Here is a 24,126-nt window from a genome sequence, read left to right on the forward strand (position 1 = left end):
TATGAAACCTTATGAACGGTCTATGAAACGCATAGGTATATTGTATTATGAAACCCTATGGACGGTCTATGAAATACATAGGTATATTGTGTTATAAAACCCTATGGACGGTCTATGAAATGCATAGGTATATTGTGTTATGAAACCCTATGAACGGTTTATGAAACGCATAGGTATATTGTATTATGAAACCCTATGAACGGTCTATGAAACGCATAGGTACATTGTGTTATGAAGTATATTGTGTTATAAAATCCTGTGGACGGTCTATGAACGCATAGGTACATTGTGTTATGAAATCCATTGTGATATGAAATCCTGTGGACGGTCTATGAACGCATAGGTACATTGTGTTATAAAATCCATTGTGATATGAAATCCTGTGGACGGTCTATGAATGCATAGGTACATTGCGTTATGAAATCCATTGTGATATGAAATCTTATGGACGGTCTATGAAACGCATAGGTGCATTGTGTATAAGAGGTATAGCTGTATGGTATGAATAAACACTATGGGCGGTCTATGAAACGCATAAGTATATAATATGATATGTGAACACTAAGGATGGTCTAATGAGACACATTATTAATGCAGACAATAGGTGCCCCTTTTGTTGTCCTTGTTTGTACAGGTTGTTTCAATTACATTATATTATGTGTTCCACGTATAGATCATATGGGCATTCTATTTTGAAAGGGGATTTCTAGATATACATACTAGTGTTATTCGACAGTACTAACGTCCCTTTTGCCGGGGGCACTGCATCTTTAATGGATGCAGGTGGTTCTACAGCAGGTGGCATTGATCAGTGATAGCAGTACACTCCTTTTAGCCGATTTGGTGAGTCCCACTTCATTTCGGGGTCATGTATCTTTTGTTTCTCATGTACTTTGTGGTTGAGGTATAGCCGGGGCCTTGTTGCCGACATTTCCATATTACTCTTCAGTTGTACTTAGAGGCTCCGTAGACAGGTTATGGGTGGTATTTGATGTTGGGAATTGGATTAGAACTGTTGGTATTTGGCAACATGTTTTCCATTAAATCTATAAACTCGTACTATTTTAAAAATATTGAATGATGTTGTTAATGGGAATGAAATGGAAGCGGTTAATGAAATCTCTTCAGTATTTGATTAACGGATTAAATCTCCTTTTTATTCACGAATGAATTTGGGTAGAAGGAATCTAACAGGCTTGCTCGGTCAGGTTCACTCGGTTGAGCACCGGTCGCGCTCCTCGGTTTTGGGGCGTGATAGAAGGAGTGGATTGTTTCTTGCACTATGATTGCATTGTCAACAACCCTTCTACCCGGAAGGAAACTACACTGATTGGGACTAATGAGATGTTTGAGGAATAGTCGAATCCTGTTGACAATAATTTTGGTAATCGTTTTATAGACAGTGTTACATAGGTTGATTGGTCTATATTGGGATATGTGCTCAGGGTTTTAAATTTTTGGGATGAGTGTGATAAAGGTGGTATTTATCTCACTGGGAATGGTAAAAGATTCAAAAGAATCTTCGCAAATATGGGTGACAACGCATCTGGTAGAATTCCACTACTTTTGAATGAATTGGATGTAGACCATCCGGCCCATGCGCTTTAAGAGGTTTGAAGGACTTTATTGCCATATGTATTTCTATTTCATAAATGGGCTTTGATAGTTGGCTCATATCCTCCTCTGTTAGAGAGTACCCAAATCGTTCATGAGATGTATTGTTGCTAGACGTAAGCTCAGTTGAGTAAATGGCATTGTAGTGATTTAGGATAATAGTATTAATTTTTTTGTGATCGTAGGTCTAGTTTCCTACGGAGTCATTTAATCCTAATATCTTGTTATGTCTTCTTCTTTGGATGGTAGAAGTGTGGAAGAACTTAGTACTTGCGTCACCCTCATTTAGCCATTGCACTCTAGATTTTAACTTCCAAAAGTCTTCTTCATTTCTCAGAACCAAATTATATTGCTCACGAAGGTTATTTTATATGTTTTGGTGGAATAAATACTTATTTAGATTGTTCATTTTTTGGAGTCCTGCTAGTCTTGCTAGTAGGACCTTTTTTGTGTGGAAAATATTCCCAAAAGTAGACTTGTTCCAATCCTTGACGTGGGTTATAAAGTGTTTTAGAGCATTATGATAAATGGAGGATTGGTTCCAGCGGTAATTAATAATATTGTTAAAATTCGAGTGGCTGAACCACATGGTTTCCAGCCTAAATAAATTGTTTAGTTTGGTTATTTTTTATAGAGACAATAGGAGTGGACAGTGGTCTGAGTGGGTGTGGGGGAGGTATGTGATAGTGGAATCAGGGTGTAGGCTAAGCCATGATGGGTTTGCATAAAAGCGGTCTAATCTTTCCAAGATTATGTTGCTTCTAGTACTTCTAAGGTTTGACCAGGTGAATCTAGAGCCTGTGAACACCATATAGACCATGTTGATATTTTGGAGACAAGTAAGTAGGGCATTTGCGCGATTATTGTTAATAAATTCGTTGAAATCCACACACAGGATCCAAGGTAATTCATGGTATAGAGAGATCTGCTCTAGATTATCCCATAATAATTTTTTATTATTAAACTTAGTACTAGCATTATTACATTTCGCGTTTTCGTACATTAAAATTTCGTCGTAAGTTAATCTTCGTAAGATCGGGAATGAGATTATTTTTGAGGATATAGATATTTATGTTATTTATAACAAGTGATAAGTAAGTTCCATGAAGGTTAGAGGATAAAAAAATTGAAGAAAATGAGTTTCGTTGAAATTTGACAATTTGAAATAAAATACGGTCGAGACTATAATACCCTGTATTTATGGACTAGTGTCATACAATGTATCACATGAACATGATAGTAAGGTGTATAAAATATGTTAAAAGTAATTAGTATTTGGAGTAAATTAAGATATACCCAATTATGTTGGTAATGGGTTAATGATTGATTTTAGTGGAAAATTAGCAAACTAATTAGAAATTGGTGGATAAGTAGTTAGTGAAAACACTATCTCCACGTGGCAGCAAGTGGAATTATGTACCAAACCTAATAGTGACTCTAGGGTATATGGAGCTAGGTGGCATATTTAGGGGATTTGTTGGCAAATTAATCCATATAAAGTGAGGCCCACAACCCATTATGATAAAGAAACCTCCCTACATCATTAAGTGAGATGTTTATATTTTGCAAAGTAACGGATGGAAAGCCACAAAAGAATTCATTCGACCCACAATAATGCTATAGCAGCGTGAGTTGCAATTCTAAGGGAGTACGGTACAACCTTTCTCAAGAACATCATACGAATTTTCCCTACTCTGATCCATCATTATGTGTTTTGTCGCGATTGTCGTATGTTAGAGGGATTGTCAAGAGAATCGGCTCACGTGTGTTAAGGCTATCCTTTCTTTCCTTTTGGCATGATCCATACGATACAAACGAAACGCGCAAACACATAACTTCCATAAATGCCTCTATTTATAGAATCACTAGGGGCGCCTATGTTGTTGATTCCCCATGTGTCTTATTATTATATCGTCTGTTCATAGGTTTTAGAAACTACGTAAGTTGATAAAGTTATTTTGTGATATTACTCGAAGGCATATTGTTCGTATGACATCCGAGAGATCTTATTGACTTACTTTATTATGCATTGTATTCATTTATACATGTACATTGACCCATGACCGGATGGCGTTATATACGCGTATATATATATATATATATATATATATATATATATATATATATATATATATCTGGGGTATGGAATAAGGTTACGACGTTATATACGCACCACCACCTGATCAGTTGGTATACGTTGATGATTTCGCCCACTGAAGCCAATTTGATATGATGGGATGCCCTCAGAGGCTTGATGACGTTATGTACGCATATACCTATGCATGATATGGCATTTATACGCACATGCATGACATTATAAATATTTCAGAATTCATAAAGTTATTTAGACTTACAGGCGGATTCATTTACTCCATGTTTCTTTATGTCTTTTATGTACTAATTTTCATGCCTTACATACTCCGTACATTATTCATACTGACGCCCCTATTTCTTGGGGCCTGCGTTCCATGCCCGTAGGTGCATGTAGGCAGGATGACGATCCCCCTTCTTAGGATACTTGCTCAACGAGAGTTGGTGTGCTCCATTTGATCCGGAGCTACTTTTGGGTTTTGGTACGATATGTTTGTAGACATATATGGATATGATGGGGCCCAGTCCCATCCTTTATACAGTCGTACACTCTATTAGAGGTCTGTAGACAGTCATGTACAACTGGATAGTATGTGGCCTTGTCGGCTTGCCCTACCGTATTCCGTATATATATATATATATATATATATATATATATATATATATATATATATATATATATATATATACATACATATGTCTTTTGAGCATGTTTTCTCGCATATGTTATTCACATAATTCAGTAGTTTACTGCCAGACGTTATGCATGACCTACACTTATTGCATGTTATATATTAGACGTATGCTTAGGGATGTTCGACAAGTAGGCTCGGGCACTCATCATGGTCCATCGGTTTGGGTCGTGACAGAAGTGGTATCAAAGCAGTTCTGTCCTAGTGTTGTCTACACACTGTGTCTAGTAGAGTCTTATTTATGAGTGTGTTGTGCACCACATTTATAAACAGGAGGCTACAGGACATATAGGATGTTATCCTCCCTTCTTATCTTAGATCGTGCGATATGAGGATTCATTTTCTTAACGATATGTTATGTTTTCAGCGATGCCTAAGAAGGCTACAACAGCCCAGAAGGGCAAGTTCGTGGCTGATGAGACTACTAGTCGAATGCCACAAGTTACCAGGGCTCGGGGAGAGTCTTATAGTGAGATTCCATCTCAAACTTCACATACCCCGCCCTATCCAGAGGAGCTCCGAGCGGCACCAGCTCCAACGCCTGCCCCTGTACACCTAGCTCCTCAGCCAGATGCACCAGGTCAGGAGATGAGAGATGTTATTCAGCTAGTGACTCGATTAGTAGCCGCACAATCTCGATGTCAGGAGGTAGGTATTGGTCATGCAGACAGGGCCATCAGTGCGAGGGTTCATGATTTCATTAATTTGGACCCTCCGGTATTCACTGGAGCAAATCCAAACCAGGACCCTTAGGTATTTATCGATAGGATGCAGAGGACTTTGAGGGTACTGAAGGCCACTGCGACTGAGTCAGTTGAACTACCTTCCTATAGACTTTAGGATGTTGCAGTTAATTGTTATGAGTCTTGGGAGTTGTCTAGTGGTGAGGATGCCCCTCCAACGGTATGGCAGGAGTTTACAGAAGCTTTTCTTCGTCATTATCTGCCACCAGAGCTTAGACGTGCCAGAGTTAATAGGTTCTTGACCCTTCGGCAAAGTAATATGAGTGTTCGGGAGTACAACCTTCAGTTTCATTCTTTGGCTACGTATACTCCCACTATTGTATTTAGGATGGAGGATCGGGTTTATCGGTTCGTGATGGAGTTGGAGCCGCACCTGCTTAAGGACTGTATGTCGATCTCACTTCAGCCAGGCATGGATATTTCTCATATTCAGGCATACATTTAGGGCGTAGAGGAGCATAAGCAGAAGCAGAGGACCGGTCATGAGCATGATAGGGGAAAGAGTAAGAGAGCGAGATCTTCAGGTCCTTCTGGTGAGTTCGAGGTGGTCAGAGACAACAGTACCCGAGGTATCCAGCCCAGCCGTTGGCTAGCGCACCCCTTCAGTTTGCCAGTAGGAGATTTTATCGTTCCATATATTCAAGGCCTAGTCAGAATTTAAGTGCCTCAAGTCTCAGTATAGGGGTGAGTCAAGTTAGATGAGGCCGCCCTTGCCATGATATGCTCAGTGTGGTAAGCAGCATGCCGGGCAGTGCCTTATGGGGTTGGGTGTTTGTTATACTTGTGGTTATCCAGGACACGTTATGAGACATTGTCCTACAAGAGGTGGTGCAGGTATAGTTCATCTAGTGGGATCTGTAGCTAGTTTGTCATTATTAGTACGTCCCCCTAGGCAAGGTTCATAAGCACCAATCGGTCGTGGTAGAGGTAGAGGTGGAGCATCTAGCTCGAGCGGTCCTCAGAACAACATTTATGCATTAGCAGGTCGACAAGATCATGCGTCTTCACCTGATGTTGTTACAGGTATATTATCAGTCTCATCATATGATGTATATGCATTGATTGATCCAGGTTCCACCTTATCGTATGTCACTCAGTTGGTTGCTAGTAAGTTTGGGATAGAACCTGAGTTGGTTAAACCTTTTGAGGTGTCCACACCTGTTAGGGATCCAATGATAGCTATGCGAGTATATAAAGATTGTATAGTAGTGGTTCATAGTCGTTCTACAGTAGCAGACCTAATTGACTTAGATATGGTAGAATTTGATGTTATAATGGGTATGGATTGGTTAGCTTCTTGTTATGCTAACGTTGATTGTAGATCAAAGATGGTTCGATTCTGGTTCCTAGGGGAGCCTATTTTGGAGTGGAACGTTGATTGCAGATCAAATATGGTTCGATTCTGGTTCCTAAGGGAGCCTGTTTTGGAGTGTAAAGGTAATACGGCATCGCCGAGAGGTAGGTTTATTTCCTATCTCAAGGAAAAGAAGATGATTAGAAAGGGCTATATTTATCACTTAGTTCGGGTACAGGATGTGAAAGTAGAGTCACCAACCGTTCAGTATATCCCTGTGGTTAATGAGTTTTTCGATGTAATTCCCGATGAGCTTCAAGATTTTCCGCCAGAGTGAGAGATTGAATTTGCTATCGACATATTACCAGATACTCAGCTGATATCTATTCTTCCTTATAGAATGGCACATGCAGAGCTCAGAGAGTTGAAAGAACAACTAAGGGATTTGCTTGAAAAAGGCCTTATCGGACCTAGTACATCATCGTGGGGAGCACCTGTATTATTTGTGAGAAAGAAAGATGATTTCTTGCGGATGTGTATTGATTACAGGCAGTTGAATAAGGTGAAGATCAAGAATAAGTACCCGCTCCCGAGGATTGATAATTTATTTGATCAGTTGCAGGGTGCCAAGTGTTTCTCGAAGATAGACTTAAGGTCTAGTACCATCAGGTTAGGGTTAAGGAGAAATATATTTCGAAGACAGCATTCGGGACTAGATACGGGCACTTAAATTTTGTGTTATGTCATTCGGTTTGACCAATGCCCCAGCAGTATTCATAGACTTGATGAATTGTGTGCTAAGACCCTTTCCAAATCTATTCGTGATTGTATTTATCGATGATATATTGGTTTATTCCCATTCAGAGACTGAGTATGCAGATCATTTGCGTACTATCCTTAGAGTTTTACAAAAAGGGAATTTGTATGCAAAATTCTCTAAATGTGAATTCTGGTTGAATTGTGTAGCTTTCCTTGGGCATATTATTTCAAGTGAGGGTATCCGGGTTGATATACAAAAGATTGAGGCAGTGAAGACTTGGCCTAGACCCACGACACCGACTGAGGTTCGTAGCATCCTGGGTTTGGCAAGTTATTACAGGAGATTTGTAGAGGGATTTTCTTCTCTTTCAACACCATTGACAAAGTTGACTCAAAAGGCAGCTAAGTTTCGGTAGATTGATGCTTGTGAGCGAAGTTTCCAGGCATTAAAGGACATATTGACTTCAGCACCTGTTCTGACACTCCTAGAGGGAACCGATGGTTATGCTATCTATTGTGACGCTTCGGGTGTTGGATTGGGTTGTGTATTGATGTGCCATGGTAAGGTTATCACTTATGCTTCTAGAAAACTGAGAAAACATGAAAAGAATTACCCTACTCACGATTTAGAGTTAGCCGTGGTGATTCATGCATTAAAGATGTGGAGGCACTATTTGTATGGTATTCATGTTAAAATCTATATAGATCATAAGAGCCTTCAATATATCTTCAAGCAAAAGGAATTGAATTTACGACAAAGGAGATGGTTAGAGCCATTGAAAGACTATGATGTTGATATTTTATACCATACGGAGAAGGCGAATGTAGTAGCCGACGCCCTCAGCCGTAGATCTATGGGTAGCCTGTCATATTTACAGCTAAAGAAGAGTGGAATAGCCCATGAGATTCATCAGCTAGCTAGTCTTGGAGTTCGATTACTGGACTAAGGTGATACCGGAGTTACTATTCAGGACACGACAACATCCTCTTTAGTAACTGAAGTGAGGGAACGCTAGTACGAGGTTCATGTGTTAGCTCATTACAGGGATACAACCCCTCAAAAGGAGAAGACACCATTTGAGATTACAGGAGATGGAGTCCTCAGATATCGAGGACGATTATGTGTCCCTAATGTTGCAAGGCTGCGCCGACAGGTTACGGGAGAGATTCACTATTCTCGTTATTCTGTCCATCCAGGAGAAACAAAGATGTATCATGATATCAGGGAAATATATTGGTGGGACGAAATGAAGAAGGATATAGCAGAGTTTGTTTCTTAGTGCCCTAACTGTCAGCAGGTTAAGATTGAGCATCAAAGACCCGGTGGATTATTGTAGGCTAGTGGGAAGTAATTAATATGGATTTCATCGTAGGATTACCTCGTACCCAGCATAAGTTCAATTCTATATGGGTGATTGTTGATAGACTTACAAAATCAACCAATTTTCTGCTGCTTAGGACTGCGTATTTAGCAGAGGATTATGCAAGGCTTTACATTAAGGAGATAGTAAGACTTTATGGTGTCCCTATATCTATTATCTCGGATAGAGGTGCTCAGTTTACAACTAATTTCTAGAGGTCCTTCCAAAAAGGATTGGGGACTCAAGTAAGTCTTAGTACAATATTTCATCCCCAGACAGATGGCCAGGCTGAGCGTACTATTCAGACTTCAGGGGTAGCCGGGATGATCATCTGCCGCTTATTGATTTCGCGTATAATAATAGCTATCATTCCATCATTTAGATGGCTCCATACGAAGCTCTTTATGGACGGAAGTGTAGGTCACCTATCAGATAGTTCGAGGTTGGGGAAACTAAGTTAGTAGGACCAGAGTTGGTACAACAGGCAGTTGAGAATATTAAGCTTATACGGGAAAGGCTATTAGCAGCTCAGAGTCATCAGAAGTCCTATGCAAATAATCGACGACGAGACTTGGAGTTTCAGGTAGATGACTGGGTATTCCTAAAGGTATCACCAATGAAAGGCATTATGAGATTCGGTAAGAAAGGCAAGCTTAGCCCTCGGTACATTGGACCTTATAAGATTATACGCAGAGTAAGGTCTCTCTACCCCAGGGTAGGGGTAAGGTCTGTGAGTAACAAATCCAGGGTAGAAAGAGCCAAAAACAATTCCGGGAGGTAAGGCATTATGAGTAGGGGTATCTTCTGGGGAGCCGAGGGTCTATCGGAAACAGCCTCTCTACCCCAGGGTAGGGGTAAGGTCTGCGTACATACTACCCTCCCCAGACCCCACTAGTGAGATTATACTGGGTTGTTGTTGTTTTTTAATTAAACTTATTGTCGAATCAAACTACGTTACATAAATTAAAACGGAGAAAATAATATGATTTCAGTATAATTAACAATTTAACTTGAAAATTAGCCCATATAACTCTGTGAATTTTTCTATATTCACGTATTTGTGAATTTTTGACTTATTTTACTCTCTAGCAGAACTTGTATTAGGAATTAGTACAAATATTTAAGTATAAATTGATTGAGCTACGTATGTAGTTTTCAGTGCCATAGACTTTATCTTCTAAGGAACATACTTGTCGATAGTATAAAAAGTTAGGCTAATACTCTGCTTTTTAGAAAGAAGGTCATCATTTGTTCTTTGGGAAAGTCATCATTTTTAATTGCCCAATACAAAAAGGTTTTCAAGTCACTCAATTCGACTATTACTCCATTAGAGATCAAACACAAAATGATAGTTCCAATTAGGGTTTTGCATGGATAAGATCAGATCAGATTTAGCACATTTCAGATTATTTAAAATGCAATCCGAATCCGATCCGAATTATTATCGAATTGGATCGGATTTTAAAGTTTGGATCAGATCAGATTTTTGAATTTTGGATCAGATTATTATGCCTCAAAGTTGCAAACTCATATGTATATTTTCTTTGTAAAAGAGGCAATACATTAAAAAAAATTCATATTTCTGCAATTATGAAAGTATTATGGTGCCAATATAGCTAAATCTAGCAATTGTAAAGGTAATAACTTGGAAGAAGATGTAAAGTAAGTATTGACTATCCGAAATTAAAATTTAATATTTATAAATGCCCTAATAATTTCGGATTTCGGATCGGATTACAATTATACCAATCCGAATCCGATCCGAATATCCAAAATTTTAATAAACACAATCCGAATTTCGATCCAAATATCCGAAATTCGAAATTCGAAATTGAGCGGATCGGTTTGGGTTTCGGATATTCGATCCAAATGAACAACCCTAGTTTTGTTCAACCAAAAACAACCCTAAAGTTTAGCCTTGATACAAGTATATCATGAAGAAGGTGGGGGTTGGGGGTATGTATATACACAACACATATAATTGATGCACTATGCAGTCAATTATTATGGCTGCAAATATTGAGTATAGTGCATATATTACATGCGCTATATCTTAACGGGGTAGCTGGCCGTTACGGTATAACGCATGTTTTAGATGCATTATACATATTTTCACCTATTTTTATCTTTTGAGTCAAAACTTATAATATTTTAGTTCCGGACTCAGAAAATATATATATGAATTATTATAGCTAAAAGTTGCACATGCGCATCTAATATCCATCTTTCTTCTTATAGCCAAGAGCGCATCTGCTTTATAAGTTATAGATCTTAAACTTTATTTGTATTAAATAATTTATTAAATATTTATAATATTCAATTAGGATCAATTATTTTATTAACTTGAGATTACTGCTAATTAGTTTCAAATATCTGTGTTATATGATGCCGAAGACAACATAGAAATAATGTTAGGTAGTCGCTTGTAGTACTCCAACTAAAAATATGTTATCTAGTGTTTAAAATTATTTAAAATTTAGCCAGTTTTGACGTATTTTAAACTGAACCTCCTGATGCTGCTGTTTCTTCAAACTTCACGTATGAAGTTGATCTATGCCGAAGCTTAATTTCAGACTACGAAAGTTTAAATTCGAAAACTTCAGACCTGCAATTTTAACTTCAGATCCGCATTTTTGAGTTGATTCTGAGCGACTAAACCTTAAAAGCTTTGTGAATTCGGCTATTATTTAAATAGGGGTCCTAAAAATAGCTATTTGTGCAAGTGGTCCGAAGACAGCCCGCATAAGTATTCACGACTTTTGACACGCCCGGCCCGTGTACTGACATTATAATATTATATACACCGACACACGTCACATCCTCGTCTTAAAATCGTCAAAACTTTCATTTTAGATTAAAAAAAACTATTCACTGCTAAATTTGAGGCATCAAATTTCTCTCTGTTGAAGCCATTGATGATCGAACCCACTTCTAGGGATTTGTTCTGTTCCTCCAATTGAAAAGGTAATTTTTACCCCTATTTTAGTATTAGCCTCACCATTTGATATTTACTGTATCCCGAAGTGTCCCTATTACTGTAAATGAATGGTTAATTTTTTTCCCCTTTGTTTAAGCGCCTGATATTATCAATTCAGATATCAGGTGATTAGATACTTTTCAGATATGTAAGCTCAATTTTTTTTTTTGTTTGAGGACATTGGTGATTGGAACTTGTGTGCACCTCGATTGTTCCATCAGGTACTTGCTACAGAACAAGTACTATACCCACCAAGACTTAGCAAATTAGGCGGACAGGACGTAACCACAGTTTTTTGTGTTTTATTTAATTTTGCCTCCGCTGAGATTTAAATAGGAGACGTCGTGTTTTCCACCCACTTCATTGGCATGATAGATGGAGATTTAATGAATAGAATTAAAATAGGATGACTGATATGGACTCTTAGGGGAAAAAATATGCGATTGGAAAACACCTAAAAAAAAAGTGAAAGGCAAGTCCTTAGGATGGTTGTGATGCGAATTATGTTGCATGAGATTGAATATTGGACCTCAAAGGTCTTACTTATCCACAAAATGAATGCCATAGATATGAAAATGTTAAATTTGATATGGGGATCACTAAAACACCTAACGGATAATGCACCTCGACTATTTATTGGGTACCTACAACCTCCCACCAGAACAGATACCGAATAACTCTGCCCATTAAGGCAGTTAAGAAGAAATCACTTAGCTTTTTTTGTATTTGATGAGATTTGAACCCCGGTCTCCGTGGTTTCAAAACTCACTTCATTAACCATTAGGTCATGCCCTTGGATGCACATCCCATGCACTTGTTAAGTGCAATACTATGACGACGGAACGTGATAAAAGGGATGTTGTATTCACCTAGGATTTTAGAAGACCAAAGAGAAGTAGGCATGTGATACTTTACCTTTATCAAAAAAGAAAAAGCAGTGTAGAGGATATTGCTCTGTTAGCTCTAGCATGAGTGGTATAGAGAGAAATATGATAGCATTTGAAGGAAATAAGCAGGATTTTATACATATGAAGAATAGCCTCTTATCCTTAAGATCATTTTGGTGCAGCCATGAGGTTCCTATCTGTAATAAAGGATGGGTGTCTTTGGTAGAGAACCATTTATTTTTCTTAGGTTTCTTTATTATTTTGGTATACCTGTTGTATACAGGAAGTTTTCCCATTATTGATGAATATATTCTCTACTTGATTAAAAAAAGGAGGTAGACCTAAAATTTTACGGTGGAAAGTCTTCTAGACAAGCATGCAATCTCCCGTAATCGACGTTGATTTGGTCAAAAATAGTACAAAATGGAAGCGAAAGATCCGTATATATTATACTAAATATTTTTTTAATTCTTATTATTACACTTTAGCTTCGGTATTGGTTAGGAGTCTTTTTAGTTTGTTTAGGGGTTTTTATGTTTACGTAGAGATAAATGTGAGTTTTAAGAACCGTTAGACAACCCTTAGTTTGCCTTACAAGACATACTTGGAAGTGGAATGAACTTCGCCTAAATAGAATGAGATGGATATAGAGGATTCATAACTGATGCCAACTTACTTTTGGATTGAGGAATAGTTGATTGATTGATTGTCTGGAAACCTGGTTTTCTATTTTATTTTGAATTGTCAAAGATTGGTTGGATAATTGTCATTCTTTTCCTTCTCTCTTTTTTCCATTTTTTAAAAATGTTTATGCTTGTCATGTGAATTTTATGTATGATGATGATTCAGGTTTTGGAACTTTGAGTGCATTGATGGATTAACTTTTATAGCGGCCTGTCAATCATAATGGAGACTGGGATTGATTTTGTACAGTCGCTTCAAAGTGACATGTCAGTTAATATTCTGGCGTGTTTGAATGATCCAGCTGATGTGGTCCATGCAGGTTCTGTGTCTCGCCTTTGGCACCATTTTGGTGAGTTATCCAAGCATATCTCTGTTACAGCAGTCCAATGATTGTTATTCTAGGCAGTGACACTGAAAATGTATTCTTTTATTCATAGTAATATCTACTCATCTTGTTGAGTTTCACCTGTTTCCTATGCTATATATATATTTGGTCACATTACATCACATAATTAATGAGGCTGGAAATTCTTGTCATTCAGTGTTTGCTGGTTATGGATAATTGCTTAAGGGCCATAGCTTGCTAAAATGAGACAAATGTGTATCTTCTCAATTTAGGCTTACTGTTGTTTTAGTTGATCGTAGATTAATGCTGGAGATGTAACCATTTTAGGATTGTGAATTCACAACACTTTCTTTGTTTGCATCTGGACCTGCTTTAAGCTATGAGGCTAGAACTTAATCTTAATATGCATTTTAATTGTTCAGAATGAGTATGGACAAAGCCTTTTTGAATGAGGAAGGACGAAATGGATCCTTACAAGGTACAACAAATTAGGTATTTGTTTCCATATGGCACAATGAACTTCTGTCTAGAAGTTTGATCTAGTAATGATGGCCCCTTCCTCTTTTGGCTAATCATCAAATATTGCTGATGTGATCTAATCGAATGTTGCTTTCTTTGTTGCATGTGATTTTTAAGATCGAATTTTGTTGTGCTCATTTTCATTGTATGTATTCACTTGTTAATTTATTGGTAGTAGCTCGTTATTACTCTGTAAGACACATCATAGCGTTTCTTTTATAAGCTGATGTCCAATTAATTAATTTTTGGAAGTTTGAAAATATCCTGAATATCATTGGAATACCAGTTTTCAAACTTTCTGCCTTTTCAGGTTTGATAATGCCGCATATATTTCTTTGAATTTCAAAATTTCTGTACAAGAAAATTAGGGCTAGTTAGCCCTTTCTTCAGAAATAGGCATTCATATTTTAATACTAGGAAGTCATTTGAGGTTCATTATCATTGGGAGAAGAATGGCTTGATATTAAGTAGAATAGTAACACTGTGACTTATTTATTTGCAGTGATCACAAATGGACTTTCCAAGCAACTATGCCTGAGAAGGTTTCCACAGCTTTCTAGAATTGCACGTATAACTGAACCAGATTGGATAACAACAGAAGAAGCCAATGGCATTGGATCTAACAATACCAGTTGGGATATTTTAAAGAGAGACCACAATGTTTATGCTTCTCTACTTCAAGCTATTACTACATTAAACTCATCTCAAAGTGAATGCATAGGTTATGCAGTTAGTGCTTCGAGTACAGATAGATTTCCTAGTGAAAGTATTGTCAATACTCTAACAACTAGGGACAGATATCTAAATAGACCTTCATACTGGTCAAGTAAAGGACATGCTGATCCGGATGCCTCTGAGACACTAATTTACAAATTGAAAGCTGATCTCTGTGTTATTACTGAAATCAATGTACAACCTTTTGAAGGTGATTTGCTTCAGCTTCATTCTGTCTTTTCGACATAAGTTTCACAGATTTCCCAAGTTTTACTTGGTCCGCTTGAGTCTTGACTAATATGTAATGTTTCATATTCAGCTTATTTCCAAACCGGCGAGCCTATATACTCTGCAAAATCTGTTCGATTTCGATTAGGACACCCCAAAATATCATACGAAAATGATATCCTGCAAGTGCCTCAGGAACTGCCTGCTGATGACAAGTTCATATGGACATATACCTCAGAAGTATACCCTATGGTACAGGTATTCTTTTATAACTTTCTTTCCTAACACAGATGGTCTCATGTCTAATTTGTTTTTGTTAGAAGTATTTCCCACTGGTAAGGCCGGTGTCACCTTTTATCTTGCCAAAGTAGTGTCATGAGTAAAATCTCAACTAGTTTAAGCTTCATCTTAGAGCTTTCGAAAGGAGTGTCATAGAGTGCTTGCATGGGAAGATTTAACCTATTATAAAATTGATGAGCAGGAAAACCGCTTACAACAGTTCAAGCTACCAGAACCAGTGCTTTGCATTGGTGGATATCTGCAGATTGAACTGTTGGGTAGAGTTCAGAGGCAACAAGGGGATGACTTGTTTTACATATGGTTAGTTTTCTGCTCTCCCCAGTCTTACTTGAAAGATCTACTTCTTCTCTATTGCTCTACCCATCAACAAGATGTAGCAGCCGGAGGCAGATGCAGCCTTTGTGGAATGGTTTCAATTGAAGCACTAAAATTTCAACAGATATAAATATGAAGCATAATTTCAGAATTATAATGAACTCATTGCTAAGAACCTTAAAAGTTAATCTACCAAATTAAAATCGTGGATCCGCCTTTGGTAGGAGTAGACATGCGTCTGGGTCATAAGCGTGGCGTAGATCCTTGCTGAGGCAGCTGCCTAGTGCTAATTTCGCTCTCGAGTGTTCTAATCCTGTTTCATTCATATATGCAGCGTTTGCCATGTGAAAGCTCTCGGGCGACCCCTCTGCCCTGCATTTGACATAGAAATCCTCGACCCATCAGGGAAGTTTATGTTGAGGTACAACCCGGAGGTTTTCCGATGGATGTTGCAAAGCTTTTCAGAAGACTCAAATATGTCTCCGGTGTCATCAGAAGAAGAAGTGGTTGAACATGTAGGTCTTATGGGGTTTCTGGTAGGGGATTACCATCCAGGTATCGAAGTCATGGAATGGGATGACGATGATGAAATGGATGATCCTGTCCAACCTTACTAGTATGATAATCTCTTGCATGTAGTTTTTAAATTTCCTTCAAGTCAACTTACCGTGGTTAAGTAACTAATGAGGAGAATATATGTCAATTAACCAAAGTTAAATGAGAGAAGTGTTATGAGAAAATACATGTGTATCTATTGATCTGGTGTAAACACTTGGGTAAGTTTTTACGTTCTTTAATGCCCTTGTGGTCCTTTTGGCTTAGACCTGCATAATTGACTGGTTTGCTTTTATCATAGTTTTTCCCGAATATTTCAAGCGGAATGCAAATAAACAGCAAAAAGAGGTGCACCGTTGATGAATGTGGCATTGACGCATTGTGACTGTTTTTCGTTAGAAAGGAAAATTTAGGTCAAGCTGTTTGTAATCTTGATTGGTTTTTGATCCTGCGGTAGTGTATTTCGTGAATTCTCTTATCTGGTTTTCCTCAAGTATTATCCACTTCTTTGAGTTCTGCTAACGTTTGTTTTCAGATAGTATTGAGATATCTTTTCAAAATCTTTTTACTTGTTTGAGTTTTTTTTCTCGATCAAACCACATTTGAGAAACGTTTCCCGATTTGGGTTAAATTGTTTTACCTGTTTTTGAAACAAACACGTGAGGCTGTTTGGATGGAGAAATCTGGTCCTATGTATATTTAATTCATCAGATCTAAATGAAGCATTATCCTTGAGAAAGTGCTTATTGTGAGTTGATTTTAATGAATTCTTGAGAACCTAATGTTTAATAATTTAAAGATAAAACAATTTATGGATTTAAAGTTCTACCGTAAGCCACGAATGCGTTTTACCTTAGATGTTTAGTCGACCGCACATTTCAGGAAGAACCGACTAGCTTTGTTTTCAGCCTTAATCATGTCAACCTTAACACAACTCAGCTTGCTCATTCTTTCACATCAGCCAGTTGGTCTTTCACAACTTGCCTGCTAGTATTTTCGCATCAGTTAGTCGGATTTTCCCAACTTGCCTGCTAATTCTTTCACATCAGACAGTCAAACTTTTACTTAATTTTACTCGAGCTTTATCTAATATCTTAATCATAGTAAAAAGGGATCTTAAGAATCGAAACCACAGAGAAATAGCTGGTTTTTTAAAAATATTCTTGCAGACTTAATTGTTACGTTCAACATTTACTCAAGACCACCTTGAAATATATGGTTGATCCATTATGATATTGAATTCAGTGGTAGGATACCTGAACAAGGGTTATTTCCAAGCTCTTCAATGGTAGCAGTGTTTTAAAAGGCGTGGGCGTAAGGCGGCACGTTTTACATATGTCTCAGCGAGGCGTAAGCCCCGAGGCACGGGGCGTAATGCACCGACCCGCATATTTTCCGCCCAAATTTTTCGCCTAAAGGGCTGCCAAACGAGCCAAACTTGGCTGCCAAACACCAGAAGGTCTTTGCACATGGAGGCAACAATCCGACAGGCTGTCCGGGCCCTCCTAGGGGCTACTTTTTGTAAGCAAAGTGACATGCAGCACAACTGGGCAGGACCACAGTCTGCCAGGACAATCATGGAAGCAACATGCTGCCAGCAAAGGCATGTGTTGCACAGCTAGGTAGGGCCACACCCTGTCTGGATGAACATGGGAGCAACTGCCTGCCAGCAAAAATTGGGGCACAGCAGCTGGACAAGTCAATTGGCACATGGGCTGCCAACACTTTCCTGAAAATCACATGAAGCCAGCACAAAGCAGTGCACCACAGGCTGGACGGGCCCACAACCAGCTTAGCTGCCGGTGGACATTTTCTGTATAAATAGGCTTACTTAGGCCTTGTTAGAAGGCAGATCTCTTTACTTGTATTTTCTTTTTTTGTATATGAGATAAACCCCGAAAATTGGCCTTGGCCTCCCATCTTTGTGTCTTTCATTTCGTTATCCCTCCAACATTTGAGTTTGTGTGATTGCCTTAGTCCAAAGCACGATTTTGTGCTTGTTTCTTATTTAGGCTGAAGCAAGAGTAGTAGTCAGGCTATCTTGCTGCCCTCGCCGAACCCCAAGAAAACGGGTCCGCGAGAAGTGGTATCGGAGCAAAGGTTATCGACCATGGAAACTGATGGAGATAACGTCAATTTAGACAATATTCGTGGCAGAGACGAGTCACCAACAAAGCGGCAGAAACCGAAGAAGAGAGGAACAAGCAAAATGCGAGATCCCGCCATAGCCGTAACAAGTGAGGCGCCAGCTTTATTGCTTCCCCCACAACAGGTTAGCCGTAGTGAAGATTGTGAGGCTTCTGCCTCAAATCCTTTAAACGTGAGAATGGGTCTCACAGAAGCTAGTTTAGATGCTCTAAACCAGCACATGGGAGAAGTTCAGCACAACTTCCAAGCACTTGAGTCTACGACTCTAGATGGACTAGAAGAGGTCAAAGAGTCGGTAGATCAAGCAATTCTTTAGCACAAGGAAGGACTGACCAACCTTGAGCTTAAGCTGACCGAGGCTGTATCGGCGTTGCACGGGGAAATTGAGGCCCTAAGGCAACAACTGAAGGCAGTAGAGTTAGCCGGTGGCACTGGTCATGTGACAGTGCGGGAAACCAAGATCGAGGGCCCAAAACCGAAGGAGTTTAGGGGCGAACGAGACGCTCAAGAAGTAGAGAACTTCATCTGGAAGATGGAAGACTACTTTGAGCACCTTTGCATCGTTGATGAGGCTGCCAAGATCCGGGCAGCAACGATGTATCTTGCCGATACCGCCATGCTTTGGTGGAGACGGAAGAAAGCCGACATGGAGAAGGGAACTTGCTCCATCAAGAGTTGGGATCAGTTCAAGTTCGAACTGAAGCGCCAGTTTTACCCCCAAAACGTTGTCAATGAGGCACGTAGGAAGTTAAGAGAGCTCAGGCAAACAACTTCCATAAGCGAGTACGTGAAGAATTTCACTAAACTCATCCTGCAGATTCCGAACTTGGAAAGCGATGACTTGTTATTCACTTTCATCGATGGCCTTCAAGACTGGTCAAGGCAGGAATTGCAGCGACGTCAAGTCCAAGACGTCGATGAAGCTATCACGGTGGCTGAGTCCTTAAATAATTATAGGACAGAATCCACAAAGGCAAGGGACGCCAACTTCCAACCAGATGGAGACCATGGATATCGGGAGAAGGGCAAACAAGTTGCTGCCCCTGACCGCGATTCTAGAGAACAAAGCAACAAGGCGTACTGGCGCGACAACCAAAAGAGGAAGGAAGCTGGTCCCCGCAATGGTTGTTATATCTGCAAGGACTCTAGTCATGGCTACAAGGATTGTCCTTCTTTAAAGAAACTCGGTGCCATAATTACGGCCGAGCGGAGGCTAACAGAGGAAAGAATCCAAGCCGATGAACAAGCCAAAGAACAACCACCAGCCATAGCTCATCTTGGCAACATGATATTGGGCGCATCAGTAGTCGAAAAGCCTGCTGTGAAGCAAACAACCCAAGTTAAGCATGACATTGTCAAACTGGTTCATGCGTTAGGCGACGATGTGATTGGCAAGGAGCGCCAATCAGGGGAACCAGGATCACTGTTCGTGGATGCTTAATTGAACGGACAATCTGTTCGTATCATGGTATACACCGGCGCGACACACAATTTCGTGTCCGAAGCAAAGGCTAAGTCACTTAGCCTTGTGTTTGGTCCTAGCTGTTCTGTACTGAAGACGGTGAACGCCAAACCCACCAACGTGAAAGGGATCGCCCGCAATGTGCAGCTCAACTTAGGAGCTTGGCAGGGAAACATGAGTTTCTTTGTCGCTTCCCTGGACGTATTTGATCTGGTACTGGGGCTGGATTATTGGGATGCAGTGAAGGCATTCATATGCCCATTTCTCAACCAGATCTATATTTATGACCCAAGGGGTCCGTGTATGGTACCGACAGTTCGGGTACCGCAAGTTGTTAGTTTGTTGTCCGCGATTCAAATCGTAAAAGGCTTCAAGGAAGAGGGAGCACCGGTTTTGGCAATCGGGGCAGAGACTAAGGAGGTCAAGATGGACAAAGCCTTGACTCCTTGTGAACAACGAGTCCTTAAGGGTAAGGACTTGATTCCGTGGGCGAAGCCGCCTACCATGGGTCCGTACATGGCACCTCCAAAGTTGGAGGATTCAAGGAAGCAACCTGGAAAGCTGCTTGGGTCAAGGCATGTCAGTCCGTTAAAGGAACCTTATAGAGACAAGGGTGATAGGGAACGGAGGCAATCCGGGCGACCAAATGTTTTCACAAGTTCTTCGGACGTCGACAAGAAAGTTGAGGCCATTATCAACCATCGGGTGATACAAGGAGTAGATTGGGGAAATTAAAGCGCCCAATTTCTTGTCCGTTGGAAAGGGCAACCATCAGAAGGGGCAACGTGGGAAAAATATGAGGCATTGTGGCCGTTCAAAGATCAAGTTCACGACTACTTGAATCGATGTGGCGCCGAGGTCGTCGCCATTTTAAGTGAGGGAGAGTGCACCGACCCGCATATTTTCCTCCCAAATTTGGCGCCTAAAGGGCTGCCAAACGAGCCAAACTTGGCTGCCAAAGATCAAAAAGTATTTGCATATGGAAGCAACAATCCGACAGGCTGTCCGGGCCCTCCTAGGGGCTACTTTTTGTCAGCAAAGTCACATGCAGCACAACTGGGCAGGACCACAGTCTGCCAGGACAATCATGGAAGCAACATGCTGCCAGCAAAGGCATGTGCTGCACAGCTAGGTAGGGCCACACTCTGTCTGGATGAACATGGGAGCAACTGCCTGCCAGCAAGAATTGGGACACAACAGCTGGACAAGTCAATTGGCACATAGGCTGCCAACACCTTCCTGGAAATCACATGAAGCCAGCACAAAACAGTGCACCATAGGCTGGACGGGCCCACAGCCAGCTTAACTGCCTGTGGACATTTTCTGTATAAATAAGCATACTTAGGTCTTGTTAGAAGGCAGATCTCTTTACTTGTATTTCTTTCTTTTGTATATGAGATAAACCCCGAAAATTGGCCTTGGCCTCCCATCTTTGTGTCTTTCATTTTGTTATCCCTCTAACATTTGAGTTTGTGTGATTGCCTTGGTCCAAAGAACGATTTTGTACTTGTTTCTTGTTTAGGGCTAAAGAAAGAGTAGTAGTCAGGCTATCTTGCTGCCCTCGCCGAACCCCTAGAAAACGGGTCCGCGACAGTAAGCCCCATAGGTATTTAAATTTTAATATTTTATAAAGTAATATAATTACAGTAAATATTTATAAACAGGTAAAATTGCATAAAAATGAAGAAAACTATACAACAACAACAAAAACCCAGTATAATCCCACTAGTGGGGTCTAGGGAGGGAAGTTTATACGCAGACCTTCCCCCTTCTTAACCCTAGAAGTAGCTAGGCCGGCGACCGTCGTACCACCGACGTCGCTCCGTCTTTCTTCTCCTTTTTCCGGCTTCAATCCCAACCCCTTCCTCTGTGCTTCCTTTCTTCTTTATACTTTTTCATGCCCACTGTTTCTCGGCATGTCACTGTTTTTCGGTGACATCTGGTCCGACGACTTTCATTCGGGCCACCATCAGATCCGTGTGTCACCAGTGGTGACGGTGACAATCCTGCACTCGTCTATTTTTCTCGGTCTCGTGGTGTGTTGTGTGTTTTCTAGGTAGCACTTTTTTGGTGGCTGTTTGGTGATGGATGGGAGGTGCACGCGCAAACGCAGCAGAGCAGGCCGGTTGGCAATCACAAAGGTTGGACCTTGGGTTCCACAACAGCGGGAGTATAGCAAGTCGAAAGTCTAAGTTCTATTCGCGGGAATTGGTACCTCCCGTCACCTATTTCTCTTTCTCTTGTGTTAGTTAATTTGTTGTTGTAGTAGTTCGTAATATTTGTTCCTTTTGAGTTTGGACCTTTGCTTGTTTGTAGTTGCATTTTTGTCTAGACCACCGTAGGTATATCGGTTGTGGTTTGTAATGGCAGAGTAGGGTCATGTCCTCAGGGTGGGCGAGTGGAGGGGAGGGGGGTAGGGTACGGGTTAGGGGGTGGGACGGAGCCCAGTGGGGGTAAAGGGAACAAGGGAGCCTGTAGGTTGAGGATTGGATCGTGGAATATAGGGACGTTGACGGGTAAGTCTATAGAGCTGGCGAAGATTCTCCAGAAGAGGAAGGTCAATATAGCTTGTGTTCAGGAGACCAGGAGGGTAGGATCGAAGGCGAGGAATGCGGACGGGTTTAAATTGTGGTACTCCAGGCGCATGAAGGGCAAGAACGGAGTGGGTATTTTGGTGGATATGGAGCTCAGAGAGTGAGGTTAGGCGGGTGAATGACAGATTGATGGCGATTAATTTAGCAGTTGGAGGGAGCGCTCTAAATGTCATTGCAAGGGGTCTTGGACGAGGAGGTTAAGAGGCATTTCTGGGAGGGGTTGGATGAGATGGTGCAGGGTATTCCGCCTACGAAGAAGTTATTTATTGGAGGGGATTTCAATGGTCATATTGGGTCGTCTGCTGGGAGCTATGGCGAGGTGCACGGTGGCTTCGACTTTGGGGATTATAAGGTGATCCCGAGTGAGAATCTCGCGACTCAACATAGGCTCCTGGTGATGGACGTCGGTATCTTGATAAAGAGGAACAAGAGGTTTGTACGGGGTCAACCGAGGATCAGGTGGGGTGTTTTGACTAAGGATAATGTGCAGGAGTTAAAGGGGTGGCTGATGGTTATGGGTGCCTGGAAGAGTGGTAGGGATGCTAGCGCTATGTGGACGGCAACGGTGGACTTTATACGGGAGGCGGCGAGACAGGTGTTAGGGGTCTCGAAGGGCTACTCTAGCGGGCACCGAGGCGACCAGTGGTGGAATGACGTGGTCCAAGGTAAAGTGGAATCAAAGAAAGCGGCGTGCCTTATGTTAGAAGAGAGCACCGACGAGGAGCAGAGGAGAGCGAACAAAGTAAGATATAAGGAAGCTAGGAAGGAGGCGAAATTAGCGGTCACAGAGGCTAAGACTGCTGCATTTGGTCGGTTGTATGAGGAACTGGGGGGCAAAGGTAGGGATAAGAAGTTATTCCGGCTGGCCAAAGCGAGAGAGAGGAAGGCTCGTGACCTGAATCAAGTGAGGTGCATCAAAGATGAGGAAGGTAGAGTGTTGATGGAAGAGTCCCAGATTAAGCATAGATGACAGACGTACTTTCATAAGCTTCTGAATGAAGAGGGGAATGGTAACATCATGCTAGGGGAGTTGGGGCACTCCGAGAGTCACCGAGACTTTAGGTACTGTTAACGTATTAAGGTTGAGGAGGTCGTGGGAGCTATGCGTAAGATGAGTCGGGGCAAAGTGACCGGACTAGACGATATTCCAGTAGAATTTTGGAGGTATTTGGGTAGAGCATGCTTGGATTGGCTGACTTGACTGTTTAATGCTATTTTCAAGACGAAGAGGATGCTAGATGAGTGGAGATATAGTACGATGATTCTGTTGTATAAGAACAAAGGTGATATCCAGAATTGTAACAACTATAGGGGCATCAAGTTGCTAAGTTATACCATTAAAGTTTGGGAGAGGGTGGTGGAAGGGAGGGTAAGTAGGGCGGTGTCTATTTCTGAAAATCAGTTCGGGTTCATGCCGGGCCGTTCTTCTATGGAAGCTATCCACCTTATCAGGAGGTTGGTGGAACAATATATGGATAGGAAGAGGGATTTGCACATGATGTTTATTAACCTAGAGAAGGCGTACGACAAGGTCCATAGGGATGTTCTTTGGAGATGCCCAGAGGTGAAAGTGATGCCGGTAACGTACATTAGAGCGATGTATGATGGAGCTAAGATTCGGGTTAGGACTGCGGGAGGTGACTCGGAGCTTTTTCCGGTGATTATGGGGTTACACCAAGGATCTTTGCTCAGCCCGTTCTTATTTGCCCTGACGATGGATGCTCTGACACACCATATTCAAGGGGAGGTGCCATAGTGTATGTTGTTCGCTGATGATATAGTTCTGATTGATGAGATGCGAGGCGGCGTTAATGAGAGACTAGAGGTATGGAGGCAGACTCTG

General features: G+C 40.8%; 2 protein-coding genes across 3 annotated transcripts; both read left to right on the top strand.

Moving 5' to 3' along the window:
- The first annotated feature begins 11,368 nt into the window (after positions 1-11,368).
- On the top strand, positions 11,369-16,319 carry LOC104096929 (F-box protein At4g00755-like). 2 transcript variants are annotated; one of them, XM_009603385.4, is made up of 6 exons: positions 11,369-11,518; positions 13,268-13,451; positions 14,470-14,892; positions 15,001-15,167; positions 15,391-15,509; positions 15,859-16,319. In XM_009603385.4, the coding sequence occupies exons 2-6, from the start codon at positions 13,325-13,327 to the stop codon at positions 16,139-16,141; spliced, it is 1,119 nt and encodes a 372-aa protein (XP_009601680.1). In that variant the 5' UTR covers positions 11,369-11,518; positions 13,268-13,324; the 3' UTR covers positions 16,142-16,319. The 2 variants fall into 2 exon arrangements, with proteins under 2 accessions (XP_009601680.1, XP_009601681.1); XM_009603386.4 differs by lacking the exon at positions 11,369-11,518 and adding an exon at positions 13,871-13,926 and having other exon boundaries at positions 13,303-13,451.
- A 6,130-nt stretch (positions 16,320-22,449) lies between these two features.
- On the top strand, positions 22,450-23,253 carry LOC138897226 (uncharacterized). The gene has a single exon (XM_070183189.1). The coding sequence runs from the start codon at positions 22,450-22,452 to the stop codon at positions 23,251-23,253; it is 804 nt and encodes a 267-aa protein (XP_070039290.1).
- Positions 23,254-24,126: the final 873 nt, after the last annotated feature.

This window comes from Nicotiana tomentosiformis, chromosome 8 (genome assembly GCF_000390325.3).
Source record: "Nicotiana tomentosiformis chromosome 8, ASM39032v3, whole genome shotgun sequence".
In the NCBI taxonomy this organism is placed as follows: domain Eukaryota; kingdom Viridiplantae; phylum Streptophyta; class Magnoliopsida; order Solanales; family Solanaceae; genus Nicotiana; species Nicotiana tomentosiformis.